General features: G+C 45.1%; 1 protein-coding gene across 2 annotated transcripts in view; it reads left to right on the forward strand.

Annotated features, from left to right (window-relative positions):
- Col22a1 (collagen type XXII alpha 1 chain) overlaps nucleotides 1-11,799 on the forward strand; it is a 258,039-nt gene extending 246,240 nt beyond the window's left edge. The window contains exons 60-64 of one of the 2 annotated variants that reach the window (XM_040735686.1): nucleotides 1,922-2,101; nucleotides 4,119-4,185; nucleotides 6,046-6,228; nucleotides 8,029-8,106; nucleotides 10,779-11,799. In XM_040735686.1, coding sequence (XP_040591620.1) covers nucleotides 1,922-2,101; nucleotides 4,119-4,185; nucleotides 6,046-6,228; nucleotides 8,029-8,106; nucleotides 10,779-10,966 — 696 coding nt within the window. In that variant the 3' untranslated portion in view covers nucleotides 10,967-11,799. The remainder of the gene's footprint in view (nucleotides 1-1,921; nucleotides 2,102-4,118; nucleotides 4,186-6,045; nucleotides 6,229-8,028; nucleotides 8,107-10,778) is intronic. The other variant, XM_040735687.1, reaches the window with a different exon arrangement.
- The last annotated feature ends 1,801 nt before the right edge of the window (nucleotides 11,800-13,600 follow it).

Here is a 13,600-nt window from a genome sequence, read left to right on the forward strand (position 1 = left end):
TGTAAATGTACCATATTTTCTCTGTCCTCTCTCAGTTGAGGAGTGTCTAGGTTGCTTCTAGGTTCTGGTTACTACAAATAATGCTGCTATGAGCATAGTTGATCAGAGGTCCTTGTGGTATAAATGTGCATCTTTTGGGTATATGTCTAAAAGTGGAATTGCTGGATCTTATAGTAGACTGATTCCCATTTTCCTGAGGAATCTCCATACTGATCTCCAAAGTGGCTGTAGGAGTTGGCACTCCCACCAGCAGTGGAGTGAGTGTTCCCCTCTCTCCACATCCTCTCCAGCATAAACTGTCCTTGGTGTTTTTTATTTTAGCCATTGTGACAGGAGTGAGATAGTATCTCAGAGTTGTTTTGATTTGCATTTCAAAGGTTGGTTAGGGATGTTGAGCACTTTCTCGAGTTGTCTCTCAGCCATTTTAGACTCCTCTGTTGAGAATTTTCTCTTTAGTTCTGTGCCCCACTTTTCGATTTGGTCCTTTGGTGTTTTGGAGACTTGCTTCCTGAGTTCTGTCTTGATCTTTCTTCTCCTGCCCTGCCCTTTCTATGCTGCGTCACAGGAGTTGTGGCTCCATTATCCTCTGATGGTCTGGCTACTGTGAGTTCAGACCTACATAGCCACTGAAGCTTGCTGGCCAAACACACAGTAGTACATAAGAGCAAAGACTTGGCTGCCTGCCCTGAGGTTGCTGTCCCCCAAATCACTGACCCAAAACTGTGGGAACTGATTCACTGAGCAGGGAAAAGGGGCCCAGGCAGTGTACCACAGAGTGAGCCTGATGATCCTCCATGAACTCATTGGAGCTGAGAGGCGGCTGGTAAATAGAGGCTGCTGAGCTAATAGATTGTCCCTCCTAGTGACAAAGGCCAAATCCACTCCAGCTAATACATTGTCCCTCCTAGTGACAGAGGCCAAATCCACCCCAGTTGTGGAGTGACAGCTCAGCCTCAGTTACCACAGCTAGCCATTCTTTTCCTAGGATGCATCCTTGGAGTTTGGCCTAGGATTAGGAAGAGTGTGTGTGTGTGTGTGTGTGTGTGTGTGTGTGTGTGTGTGTGTATGTGTGTGTGTGTGTGTTATGGTATATGTGGTGTGTGCATATATGGTGTTTGGGTGAACATATTTATTTTCAGGCCAGGGGTTGTCATGGGTGTCACCTCCAATCTCTCTTTATTGTTTGAGATAAATTCTGTCATTGAATTCAGAGATTATCAAATTGCTAAGTTGGCTGGCTAGTCAGCCCCAGGGCTCTGTCTGTCTATGTTTCCAGAATAAGCAGTCACACCTGGTTTTTGTGTGGGTACTTGAGATCCAAATTCAGCTTCGAGTACTTGTGAGGCAAACTGCTGAATTATCTCTCCAGTCCTTACAAATAACTACTTAGGAAGCCTTCCACAATGTTTTATGCTCACAAAGAAAATTTGTGGATATTTTTATTCTTCTCCAACTTTTGCATACTGTAGATAGTATTCTGCAGTTTGAATTTTTCATATAATAATGACACCTGGTTGTTTGTCCATATAGTCCCTGATGAGCAGCCCCAGTATTGGCAACTGTAGTGTGCTCTTTTGGATGAGAATGCTAGTACTCTTTGTTGCTCCGCTGGCAACAGCCCTGATAGTGGCTTATTTGGGGTGGGTTTGAAAATAAAAGTTCTTCTGAGTTGCACACATAGTGTATAAGGTAGTATTCTATCTCTGGGCTGCCTTGCCCTGTTTTGTACTGTCAGGACTATGGATGGGATAATTCTGAACCCTCTTTATTTGGAGTCATCCACAACTCATTACTGAGACCCTTTCTCTCCACCCCTGCCAGGGCCCCAGCAGAAAGCTGATGGTACTTTGGACTATGGCTTGTATATCCAAGTCAGTCTCCAACACATGCCCACTTGCTGATATTCTTCTCTCCTATTTAGGGAGACCCTGGAACCAAAGGTGACAAAGGGTTGCCAGGCGGGAAGGGCCAACCTGGAGACCCTGGAATCCCAGGCCACAAGGGTCATACTGGTCTGATGGGTCCCCAAGGACAACCAGGGGAGACTGGCCCTCCTGGGCCTCCAGGACTACCTGGCCAGCCGGGATTTCCAGGACTGCGGGTAAGGATGGTGGTAGAATTTTGGGCACAGATTCCATGAGAATTGGGGGAAAGCAGAGCCTGTGACCTTCAGAGTACACAGCATGCAGACACCAGACTTCTGGGGACTGGCTATATGGCAAGGGATGGCAAGGGGCAGAGTTCTCTCTCTCTCTCTCTCTCTCTCTCTCTCTCTCTCTCTCTCTCTCTGTCTCTCTGTCTCTCTGTCTCTCTCTCTGTCTCTCTGTCTCTCTGTCTCTCTCTCTGTCTCTCTGTCTCTCTCTCTCTCTCTCTCTCTCTCTCTCTCTCTCTCTCTCTCTCTCTCTCTCTCTGAGCTTATCCTATTGACAAATGAACTTTAGATTCGTTAGCACGAAGTGATGTGATGCACATAACTCAAGAGGTGCTCGGAAAGAGACTCATTGCTCTGCTGTGCCCTCTGCCCCAGGGAGGGTGAATTGCAAGGCTTCATTTCTTAGGCTGTAAATCGCTTCTTCCTTGGCGCCCTGTATAGAGGAAATTGAGAAGGTGGGATCTCAGTGGTCCAACCGTCCATTTGCTGCAGGCCTTGGATTTCTTCTCTATGCTGTCCTTGGCACTGATTGTAAGCAGAGAGCCTGTTACTTTCTTTTCACACGTGTCATTCTAGTGGCAGAACTCTTGTTTTATCCAACCTTGAATCACAGACACGGGTTGGCAACTAGATAACAAGAGCCGAGCTCTTGATGGGGTTCGTGGTCCGGTCCCTATGACCTTCTCTTCTCCTCAGTACCAGGCTTAGTCATCTGGAGAACTTTATGTTCCCTGAGCACAGATATGGTCAACCCCTGTCCCTGTCAACTCTGACACTCCATGGTTTCATCCCTTGCTTCTGGTTGTGGTGACTCTAAGAACCCTAGAGCCTGCCCTTTTGACCAAGTCCAGGGAAAATCAAAAGAGCTCATTTGGCATCCAAAGTCCCCCATGAAGCCTTGCCAAGCTCTGTGTGTTCTGTACCATATGGGATCAATGGAACATTTGGCCAGGTAAGAGTAAGAGCAAGGGAATGGAATCTATTCAATGCAACTTGTGGCTGACAGAAGTATAGGGGGTCCTGCTCTTGAGGGCAGCACTACCCTTCACGAGTCACACAGGAAAGGGTGATCCTGATAGGGCACAGAGACTCCTTTCCTAGGCTCTTCTGTGAATTGTTGCCACAATGTGAGTATTCAGCTTTTCTCGTAGATAAATTCCTCGGCTTCCATGGATTACTCATTTGCATGTGGCCCTGTGGAGTTTAGGGATAAGATACCAACCAGGAGAGTCAAAGACAAGCTCACATAGCAGGCAGGCAGCCCATGAGCTATGTTCTGGAGGCGGGCAAGCCTTTGAGGCCATACTGCCCAGACCCACTGTGGGGCTGAATTTATAAGCATAATGGTCTGTACTAGGAGGAAAAAACTGAAGTATAAATAAAGGTCTTAAGGGAAGGACATTATGGATCTGAGAGCCTAAGGGCTAAGCTGCTATGCTGATGGCATGCTGATGGCATGATCTGAATGTCAGAGAGGAAAGATGTGGACTGGAATAGACAGAGGGTATGATTACCCACATCTGTGCTGACCACCAGCTTCTTGATTTTGGGGTGACACTGGGATCTTTGATGACAGTTACTGGGAAGATGAGTAACTCTGCTTCCCTCATGTCTTAGTTAGGGTTTTATTGCTAGGAAGAGATGCCATGGCCAGGGCAACTCTTATGAAGGATTATAGTTCATAGGTTTAATCATTGTTATCATGGAAGGAAGTATGGAGTGGCACATAGGCAGAAGTGGTGCTAGAGAGATAGCTCAGAGTTGTGTGTCTGGGTCATCCGGCAGCACGAAGAGCAAGAGAGCCACTGGGTTTGGCTTGAGCTTCAGAGACCTCAAAGCCTACCCCACCCCACCGGCAGTGATACATTTCCTCCAACACAGCCACACTTACTCCAAGGCCACTATTGTGCCTCTTCTTATGGGCCTATGGGGATCATTTCCCCTCAAACTGACACTTCCATCCTAGGGTGAGTCTCCATCCATTGACACCCTGCGGCGCCTCATTGAGGAAGAACTTGGGAAACAGCTAGAAGGTAAGTAGCTGGACTGTATTGCAGCATCAAGGGTAAGATCTCCAGTGAGCAGCTGCTGCTTTCATCATTAAGTACCAGGAAAGCACCATAGGGGCAGGTTATTGTGGAGCAGCAGGCTTGAGTGGTACTTTTAAGGCCGTCCTTACTTAAACTGAGACCTTACTCTCCAGAGCCTCCCTCAAATGGGTCTGCAGCTTCTGCCTCTAGGGAACAAACCACCTATTGAATGAGGACAGTGGAAATCACCATCTGCTCTGTGATGATCATCTACACTTTCTGTGGATTCAACCACATATCTAATCTCTGTTGTGAGAAGGCTTGCAGTGGGCCTCTCTGAACTCCAGGGGAAGGGATAAGTCAGGAGACAGACTAGATGGTTGTAGTGCCCTCATAAGACTTCTGTAGTTACCTTAGACACAGAGGGCATTGGAAGGGGTCAGGCGTCTCTGCCTCACATTGTTCTAAGGAGAATGGAGTGGGATGGCTGAGTGGTGGCAGCATTGGCAGCAGCTCCTGTCTCAGGAGGCGTCTCAGAGCTTGGACGTGTGGCCGCAGGCTGCTTAGTAGTGCCGGTGTGAGATGGCATGTTTATTGGGAGGATGATGAAGATCAGGGAGTGGGAGCCACGGGAATGTAAGCTGCACGATCCTGTCAGGACCTTTCAGTAACCACTCTTCCCATTTCCTCTGGGACAAAAGCTTAGAAGAAGATAGTCACAATAACCCCATGGCATGAGAGAGGAGGAATCCCTGCTCCCATAAACAGACATCCACACCCAAAGTTGCTTCCATTCACACGGTCGTGCCCCAGCTATTGTGTGTCTCACACATTCAGGCTGCCATGGATACAAGGACACAGAATAAGGAAAGTGGAGGAGGACAATTGACAGGCTGAATGTAAGCCCCACGGGGCAGGGTGGGCCTGAAGGCAGTGTGTTGGAGTTCCAAGTTCTACCTCTTGAGTATTAGACGTATTAGTGATGGAATTGTCTCTGCCCTGGTGCATTGCCAGCCCTTGGTTTAAAATGGATCTGGGAACATCTGCCGGGATGAGTCCCTTCTTCCCAATAGCCTTTGGGAAGGAAATATTGAATTCCACTAAAGATAAGGAAATCAAGACTCAGAAAAGTTTAGCAAATGGCCAAGGTCACTGAGGTGGACTCCATAGGGCCCTGGCACCTTGTGAAGGTGCAGTGGTAGAGGGAGTCAATAAAGCAGTGAGAATCCCACCTCTTCCTTAGTTTTCCCAACCAAAATGTTAGTTGTTATCCTGTCATTCCACTCATTGGACAGGCATTTGGATCCAGTTCTCTCTGGCGATACAAACTTAGGTAGTTCTTGGTAGCCACTGGGTGAGTACTGGGTCTCTTGTCTATCAGGAAAGTGAGCCCATCCAGTTGGAACTCTGAGTTTTAGATGTGTTCTATATTATCACAGAAGTATAAGCATCTCCAACTAACAGCTTATTCGTCTCCTCAGTTGTAGACGAGAGACCAAAAAGATAAAAGTCAATAAATAGCTTTGTGTAAGCCCCTTAAATACCCCAGTCCTCAGTTTCCCCAACTGACAGTCATGGTGACTATTATTACTGCTGTCGTCATCACAAACACCAATAATGCTGCTAATGCCAAGAGCAATGCTACTGCATTGTTAATATACAGAGAAATGTGTGTAAGGAGCTGTCCCTTGTCTGTATTCCCAGTTTTGTGTGTGGTGTGTGTGCGTGTGCGTGTGCGTGTGTGTGTGTGTGTGTGTGTGTGTGTGTGTTTTGTTCCTTATTTCCGGTTAGTAGTGAGCTGCCACCCTGTCCCTCAATCTCTATCCATTCTTCATAAACATCTTGGTTTTTCCTATTCCATAGCAAAACTTGCCTACCTCCTGGCCCAGATGCCTCCCACACACATGAAGTCCTCTCAAGGAAGACCAGGGCCCCCAGGACCCCCTGGAAAAGATGGGCTTCCAGGCAGAGCAGGCCCCATAGGTGAGCCAGGCCAGCCTGGACAGGGAGGTCTGGAAGGACCCTCTGGACCAATGGGCCCCAAAGGTGAGTTGACAGCATTTCAGAAACTGAGGGCTGAGTAGGGACTTGGATGTGGGGTGCACACCCAGAAGAACCTGCATTATTTTTGTCTTGTTTTCATCCCCATCGGCTCAGCAACACTGAATTTTGGCATCATGCAATTTCTTCATACAGTCACGTTTTTCATGCTTGACAGTTTTGAGAAATTATGGCAGGAGGATTGAACCTGTTTTATCTTACTTCCTTGCTTTTTCTCAATCTCCCTTGCTCAAGTTACAGGGGTGATGCACACTCTTTCCTTTCCCCACCCAGTTTGGAACCTATTGAGTGGCATGGCATTTAATTTCTATTATGTGTCAGCTCTAAAATCCAACCAAATGACTTTGAGCTACAGCTGAAATGGGCACTAACTGTCTGTCCCCCTGGCTGGGTAACCAGCTCAAGGGAAGAGCCTGTCCCAGGCTTCATAGTGACAAGGAGGGCAGAATGCTTCCCTTGCAGGTGAGCAGGCATGAAGAGCAGAGAGGAAGGACTACACTCCAGACTTCCCAGCCTGGGGTCCACTCCCTTCTGTTGGGTGGACTTATAGGATCATTTTTAGTGACCTTAGACTAGGGAAATGGATGAACCTAACATCATCTCTTTTGATTTCTCATATCCTTATGATTGTTTAGCCATCTAATCCCTGTAATATTTCTTCTACTTAAAAGGGTTTTTATTAGATTTGTGTGTTCTTGACCATTGGTATTAGTTCATCAAACAAATCACACAGAATAAATGTCCACAGGAAGCATGATTTATAGGCTACAGTGGTTTGGACAGAATACGGACAAACGTAACAATTAGAACATTGAAGAAGAGAAGCTGGAGAGATGGCTTAGTGGTTAAGAGCTTTTGCTGTACTTGGAGAGGACATGGGTTCAGTTCCCAGTACCAACATGGCTGCTCACAACTGAAGTTCTGGGGTATCCAGGGCTCTCTTCTGCCCTTCTCAGGTACTAGGCACACATGTGGTATATGTCGAATTTATTTATTAGCCTAGATCCTTCTTCATGAAGGTTCTGATGAGAAGCTTCAAGTACACTGGCAGCGACTCCAATAACAAGGGCACACATGCATACAGATATGCATGACACCAATAACAAGGGCATACATGCAGACGGATATGTGAGACTCCAATAACAAGGGCACACATGCGGACGGATATGCATGACACCAATAACAAGGGCACACATGCAGACGGATATGTGAGACTCCAATAACAAGGGCACACATGCAGACTGATATACACGTGAATGAGTGTGGGGTGTGTGAATTTGGTTGCCTGCATTTAGTGACGGTGTATGTGTAGACCTCTTTACTTTGCATTTAATTCTGTGTACGCAGACTGATATACACGTGAATGAGTGTGGGGTGTGTGAATTTGGTTGCCTGCATTTAGTGACAGTGTATGTGTAGACCTCTTTACTTTGCATTTAATTCTGTGTAGGTGTGTAACTATATTTGTAACTGGATAACTAGTTGCTTGAATGAATGGGTATGTATAAAGAAGTGTATTTGAGGTTGTGTTCAGGAGAAAGTATCTGTTTCATTTCCCTGGACATATTCCGAGTCTGAGAAAATATGCAGGGGGAGAGGGGGGGAGGAAGGGAGGGAGGGAGAATATGAGAGCTGGGGTGTTTTACAGGAATATTTGTGAACAGGCTGGTGTGAGTGGAATGCTTCAGTGATACCCGATTGCATCTGTGTCCTGTGGGTTGGGACTCCCTGTCTCTGCTCTCATCCTGAGTCTCCACCACTCACGGTGTATATTCTTCCCATCAGGTGAAAGAGGAGTCAAAGGTGACCCTGGCACACCTGGAGTTGGTCTCCGAGGAGAGATGGGTCCCCCTGGAATACCAGGTATGAAGGAAGGTTCAGTGTCTCAGGCTAGGTAGACATCAACCATAGAGGCAGGGGCTGGGCCACTCTAAGGAGAAACAGAGCATTCATTGTTTAAGAAAATATTTCTCAAGTCCTTGAGGCATGCCTCCTAAGTCAAAAGTCTCAATCACTTATTTACTGTTTCAAAATAACCAGAAGAAAGGATGCTGGTGTTTCTAACATAAAGATATGATAAATATTTGGGATGATACAGAAGCGAATTACTCTGGTTTGGATTTGTTTGTTATATATTTTGCCCATGTCCTGAAAACAAATTAGAAAAATATTTGGCTCAGAAATTAGAAGCACTCTCTACTCTAGCAGAGGAACTGGGTTTGATGCCCAGCACTCACACAGAAGCTCACAATGTCTGTGACTCTATTCCAGGGTATTTAATATCCTTTTCTGGTACCTACAAGGACAGCAAGCACTCGGTACACATGCATAAATAAAAGACAAACAGAATATACATAAAATATAAGTAAATATTCATCAAAAAGCAAATCATAACCCAGAAATATACAGAATTACTATGTTCCAATTAAAAATAATAAATGATCAAAGATCACAAGAAATGGTCCTAGGGGAGAGAGGGCTTTGCATATACTAAACGAGTCTAGGGATGTTAGAAATACATCTGTCTTTAAGACTTTCCTTCTACATTCTGACTTGCCTTAAGTGGTAAGAATCCCACAGGTAAGGTGACATTCATCTTCTTAAATCCCACGCTTATTCATGGTCCATTAGTATTTCTCAGAATATGCCCAGGGAACCTTAGCCAAAAGTTCAGCCAAAGGTAAGCACTCCTCACACTGAGGGGTTGTGGGGTCTTGGGATTTTCACTTCTGAAACCGGGAAATAACTGAGAAAACAGCAACCAGTCTAGCAGGGTGCCTGATGTCTGTAGTGGAAGAGCTTCTGAGGACAGCAGTTGTCACTCTGGAAAGGAGGTGTGAGTGTAGAAGAGTCTCACCTCTAGGTTGTCTGCTCTACCTCACAAACAGGTGTGTGTGTATGTGTGTTTAAGTGTATGGACATATGTATGTATGTGTGTGTATATGTGTATGTGTGTGTATGTAGGTACATGTATGTATGTATGTATGTATGTATGTGTGTATATGTGTATGTGTGTGTATGTGGGTACATGTATGTGCATGTATGTATATATGTTTGTGTGTATGTAGCTATATATGTGCATGTATGCATTTATGTATGTATGTTTGTATGTTTGTGTGTATATGTGTATGTGTGTATGTAGATATATATATATATGCATGTATGCATTTATGTATGCATATATGTGTGTGTGTTTTGGAGGCTGTGCTAGAAATTTAACCTGAGCCTCATGTATATTCTACCACCAACCCCTACCCCCAAGCCCTGAGGATTCTACTTTTTAAATTTAACTCTTAACTTTTATGCTCACTCTGGATGTTTATGAACATTTAACCAAATATAATTTAACTTTAGGTTTTTTTTCTTCCATGATTTTCCAAATTTGCTAAGTTGGACACGTGTTCCTGTTTTTATTAGAGATGATGATTTGGCGTAAATACTGTTTATACCTTACTGACTGTCGAAGAGAATTAGTAGAAATACTGTTCTGAAATAGAGCCTGTAGAAAGGCCTAGAGGGAACCATCCAGGAGAGGATGCATAGAGAATTTCCGGCAGGTCACACCGAGGTGAGGCTGAATCAGAGACCGTTGTCAGTGCATCCGAGTGGAAGCGATGGCTGGCACAGCTGAAGCAAGGGCTTCTCATAACTAGAGCTGTGCATCAAATAACTTGCCAGAACATCAGCAGACTTCCTGAAGCCTAAAGACGCCCACAATGGAAAGCATCACTTTTTGTTATAAACAATTTTCTGACGGAGTGCTAAGAAGTGGGAAATGTGATGTACGCAAGTTGGCCATCTCACTTAGCACCAAGCTTCCTAGTCGTTGAGGCAAAAGAGGAAGCTAGATTAGTTACGTATGACATCTCAGAGTTGTTAAGTACAGGCATGAAGTTTATTTATAGGTAATATTTTCTCAACCTAAAGAGAGTTTTTAAATTCTGTAATGGCTAATTATGTATATCCAGGATGGTGTATTTTTTATTTGGTATAATAAAACAGTATAGTTCAAGTATGTGGTTCAAGTTTAACATGTAGATAAAACTGAGGAAAGATAACAGACCCCAGACCATTTGAATGTTGAGTTATGCAGTGATGTCAAGTGTCCCTGTAAGGACAGGTACACTGGTCTGAGGTTCACTCACTCTAAGCCATTCGGGAATCTCACTCTATATTCAGTCGTGTCTACTAGACTGTGTAAGAGCAAGGACCCTGCTTTCTCGTCTGACTTGAATGGAAAGTTTACACCCCAACAGACTACACTTGCCCTTGTCTGTTTTCCCTCCATAGTGTCTGGATTCCTTCCTTAGCTTAGACAGTGAAGATGCCCCTTCTGCTTACCAAGGGGCTGCTCTCCTGATGCTCACATAGGCCATTCTCTCAGTCTAAAGCATCAGGCAGAGGCTATTCTCTCTGAGTACATGTTGAATCCTATTTCACATCATGTAAGCACATAGATTACAGAATTGTTCGCTCCTGGATATAAACCTGTTTCTAAGTGAGAATGCCTTCTGTTTCTTTTGCTTCCTGGCCAGGTCTACCTGGGGAACCTGGCTATGCTAAAGATGGGCTCCCGGGAAGTGCTGGCCCTCAAGGAGAGACAGGGCCAGCTGGACACCCTGGCCCCCCAGGCCCTCCTGGTCCTCCAGGCCAGTGTGATCCCTCCCAGTGTGCGTACTTCGCCAGCCTTGCTGTCCGGCCAAGTAATATGAAGGGCCCGTAGAAGATTCTAGAACATCAAAACACTACTATGAATTTCTGAAACTTGAACTCGGAGTTCAGTGGGAAGCCAGAAGCCTTGAAATATTTCAGATCCTTTTTGTCTCTCTCCCCCTTCCTCCCACCTTTTCTTTCTGTTTCCCTCTCTCATGCTCTTGCTTCCTTGCCTGCCTACCCCCAATTCCCTCTTCCCTTCCTCAGAGACCTCAGTTATTAAAACCAACAGATGCTACAAGTCAGATTATTATTATTAATATTATTGTTATTTGTTGTTTCAAATGCTAATGTTCTCAAGGGGAGCTTCCTTGTGAACAGGAAGTGGTTTCCTGGCTCAGCTCCCCTGTTGGCACCAGCTGAAGTGTGGCAGCAAATGTTGAGGAGCCCTTGGTGCTATGCAGCCCTGACCACACACTTGCTGAATTTACCTCTTTCCGAGAAAGGAAACTCTATGGATGGAGCCCATAAGATTCTTTTCTCAGCTGTACCTAGAGATGGCCCAGAGAAGAGTAAGTTTGGAACCCCCACCTCCCAGGAGAGACTTGAAGCAGAAAGAGGGAGAATTTGTAGTCTGGAAAACTGCGTTGACCTCAGAACATAAGGTGTACACCTGGAGTCCAGAGCTACCCTGCGAGTGGACATCCTTGGCGCATCAAACTGCTAGAATGAAAAGGAGCCACACGGGCAGTCGGAAGTGGCTTATGTCTGGGCCCTTGGGGAACATGCTCATGCTGTAGAAGAATTCCAGGTTGTGAATTTGCTTCTAAGACATGGTCTTCAAGTTCCTCATGCTGGTTTCAATTATGTGAATTGCAAAATAAAGGTTTCAGTGGCCACTTACCTATCTTACCACATACCTGGGAGATCTGTATCTTCAGTTGCGTGTGTGTGTGCGTGCGTGCGTGTGTGTGTGTGATGTACACATTATGAGCGGTTGCTCAATAAATGTGTTTCCACCATACTTGAGCACTCGTTTCCCTTCTCTAGTCCCTCTTGAACTCCCTGAGCACTAGCTGAGTCTTCTTGGAGCTGCAGTACCTTGTCTGCCTGTTCCTTCCTGATGTGGCGTGGGGCCAGCCAGGGGTACTTCATCGTGGTGCCATCTTTAGATGCATCCTCCTGGTTTGCATATGGAAAGAAGCCCTTTTACTGTGCTCAGAACCACTATTGGAAAGCTGACTTCAGTAGGATGTTTTCTCCAGACGAACATCCTTACCAGCAGCCTGAAAGTTACTCTTCCTGCCTGTGTTCTCCACTTGACTGAGGACATTGATGGACTGACTGATGAAGTTGTCCATTCATATATTACCTTAGCTAGGGTTTCAATTGCTATGATAAAACACCATGATCAAATGCAAGTTGTGGAGGAAAAGATTTAATTCAGCTTGCAACTCAGTTTACACTCCATCACTAAGGGAACAGGAACTCAAGGTAGGAACCTAGAGGCAGGAACCTAAGTAGAAGCCCTGGATGAATACTGCTCATTGGATTTTTTCCCCATGCCTTTCACAGACTGTTTTTCTTATACCATCAAGGACCACCTTCCTGTGGAAGGAACCACCCTCAGGGAGCTGAGCTCATCTGCACCAACCATTGATCAAGAAAATGCACTACAGACCTGGCTACAGGCCAGTCTTATGGAGGAATTTTCTCAAGTCAGAGTTCCTCTTCTCAAATGACTGTAGCTTGTGTCAAGTAAGACTAACCAGCACACATATCCACACACCCCAGTGACCATCTCCTCCCACATTTAGAGACCATTGGTCCACCTTGATTGTGCCCCTTGACTCAGACACTTCTCATTGATTTAGGAGCCAGAAATATAGACATCCAAAGAAGGCTGACCATTGCTTAGGTAGAGAAGTATTGCTGTAGCAGTTTTGAAATAAAATCTGAGCCCTATTCCCCCTGTTAGACAGTTGATGCTGATGCAGAAGGTGGATTTGAGGGGGCAGTGTACCTCTGTGCAGGGGAGGATTTGAGGGGCAGTGTACATCTGTGCAGGGGAGGGTTTGAGGGGGCCTCTTCCACATCTACCAGCTCAGTTGTCTTCAACACTGCATGAGATGCCAAAGTAATGTTTTGTTTGAAAAATCTCAAGGACTCAGAACTCTCCTCCAGTGAGCATGACCCAAAGCAAGAGGCAAATTTCTATCTATTTATCTATCATCTATCTATCCATCTATCTATCATCTATCCATCCATCTATCTATCTATCTATCTATCTATCTATCTATCCATCCATCCATCCATCCATCCATCCATCTATCTATCTTTCTATCTATCTATCTATCCATCTATCTATCTATCTACCTATCTATCCATCTATCTATCATCTATCTATCTATCCATCTATCTATCTATCATCTATCTATCCATCCATCTATCTATCTATCTATCTATCTATCTATCTATCTATCTATCTATCTACCTATCATCTATCTATCTATCTACCTATCATCTATCTATCATCTATATATCTATCTATCTATCTATCATCTATCTATCTATCTATCTATCATCTATCTATCTATCTATCATCTATCTATCTGTCTCTGTCTCTCTCTCTCTCTCTCTCTCTCTCTCTGTGTGTGTGTGTGTGTGTGTGTGTGTGTGTGCCAAGAATCAAGAATTTGGGGTT

Source organism: Mesocricetus auratus, unplaced genomic scaffold, assembly GCF_017639785.1.
Source record: "Mesocricetus auratus isolate SY011 unplaced genomic scaffold, BCM_Maur_2.0 Super-Scaffold_100047, whole genome shotgun sequence".
Taxonomy (NCBI): domain Eukaryota; kingdom Metazoa; phylum Chordata; class Mammalia; order Rodentia; family Cricetidae; genus Mesocricetus; species Mesocricetus auratus.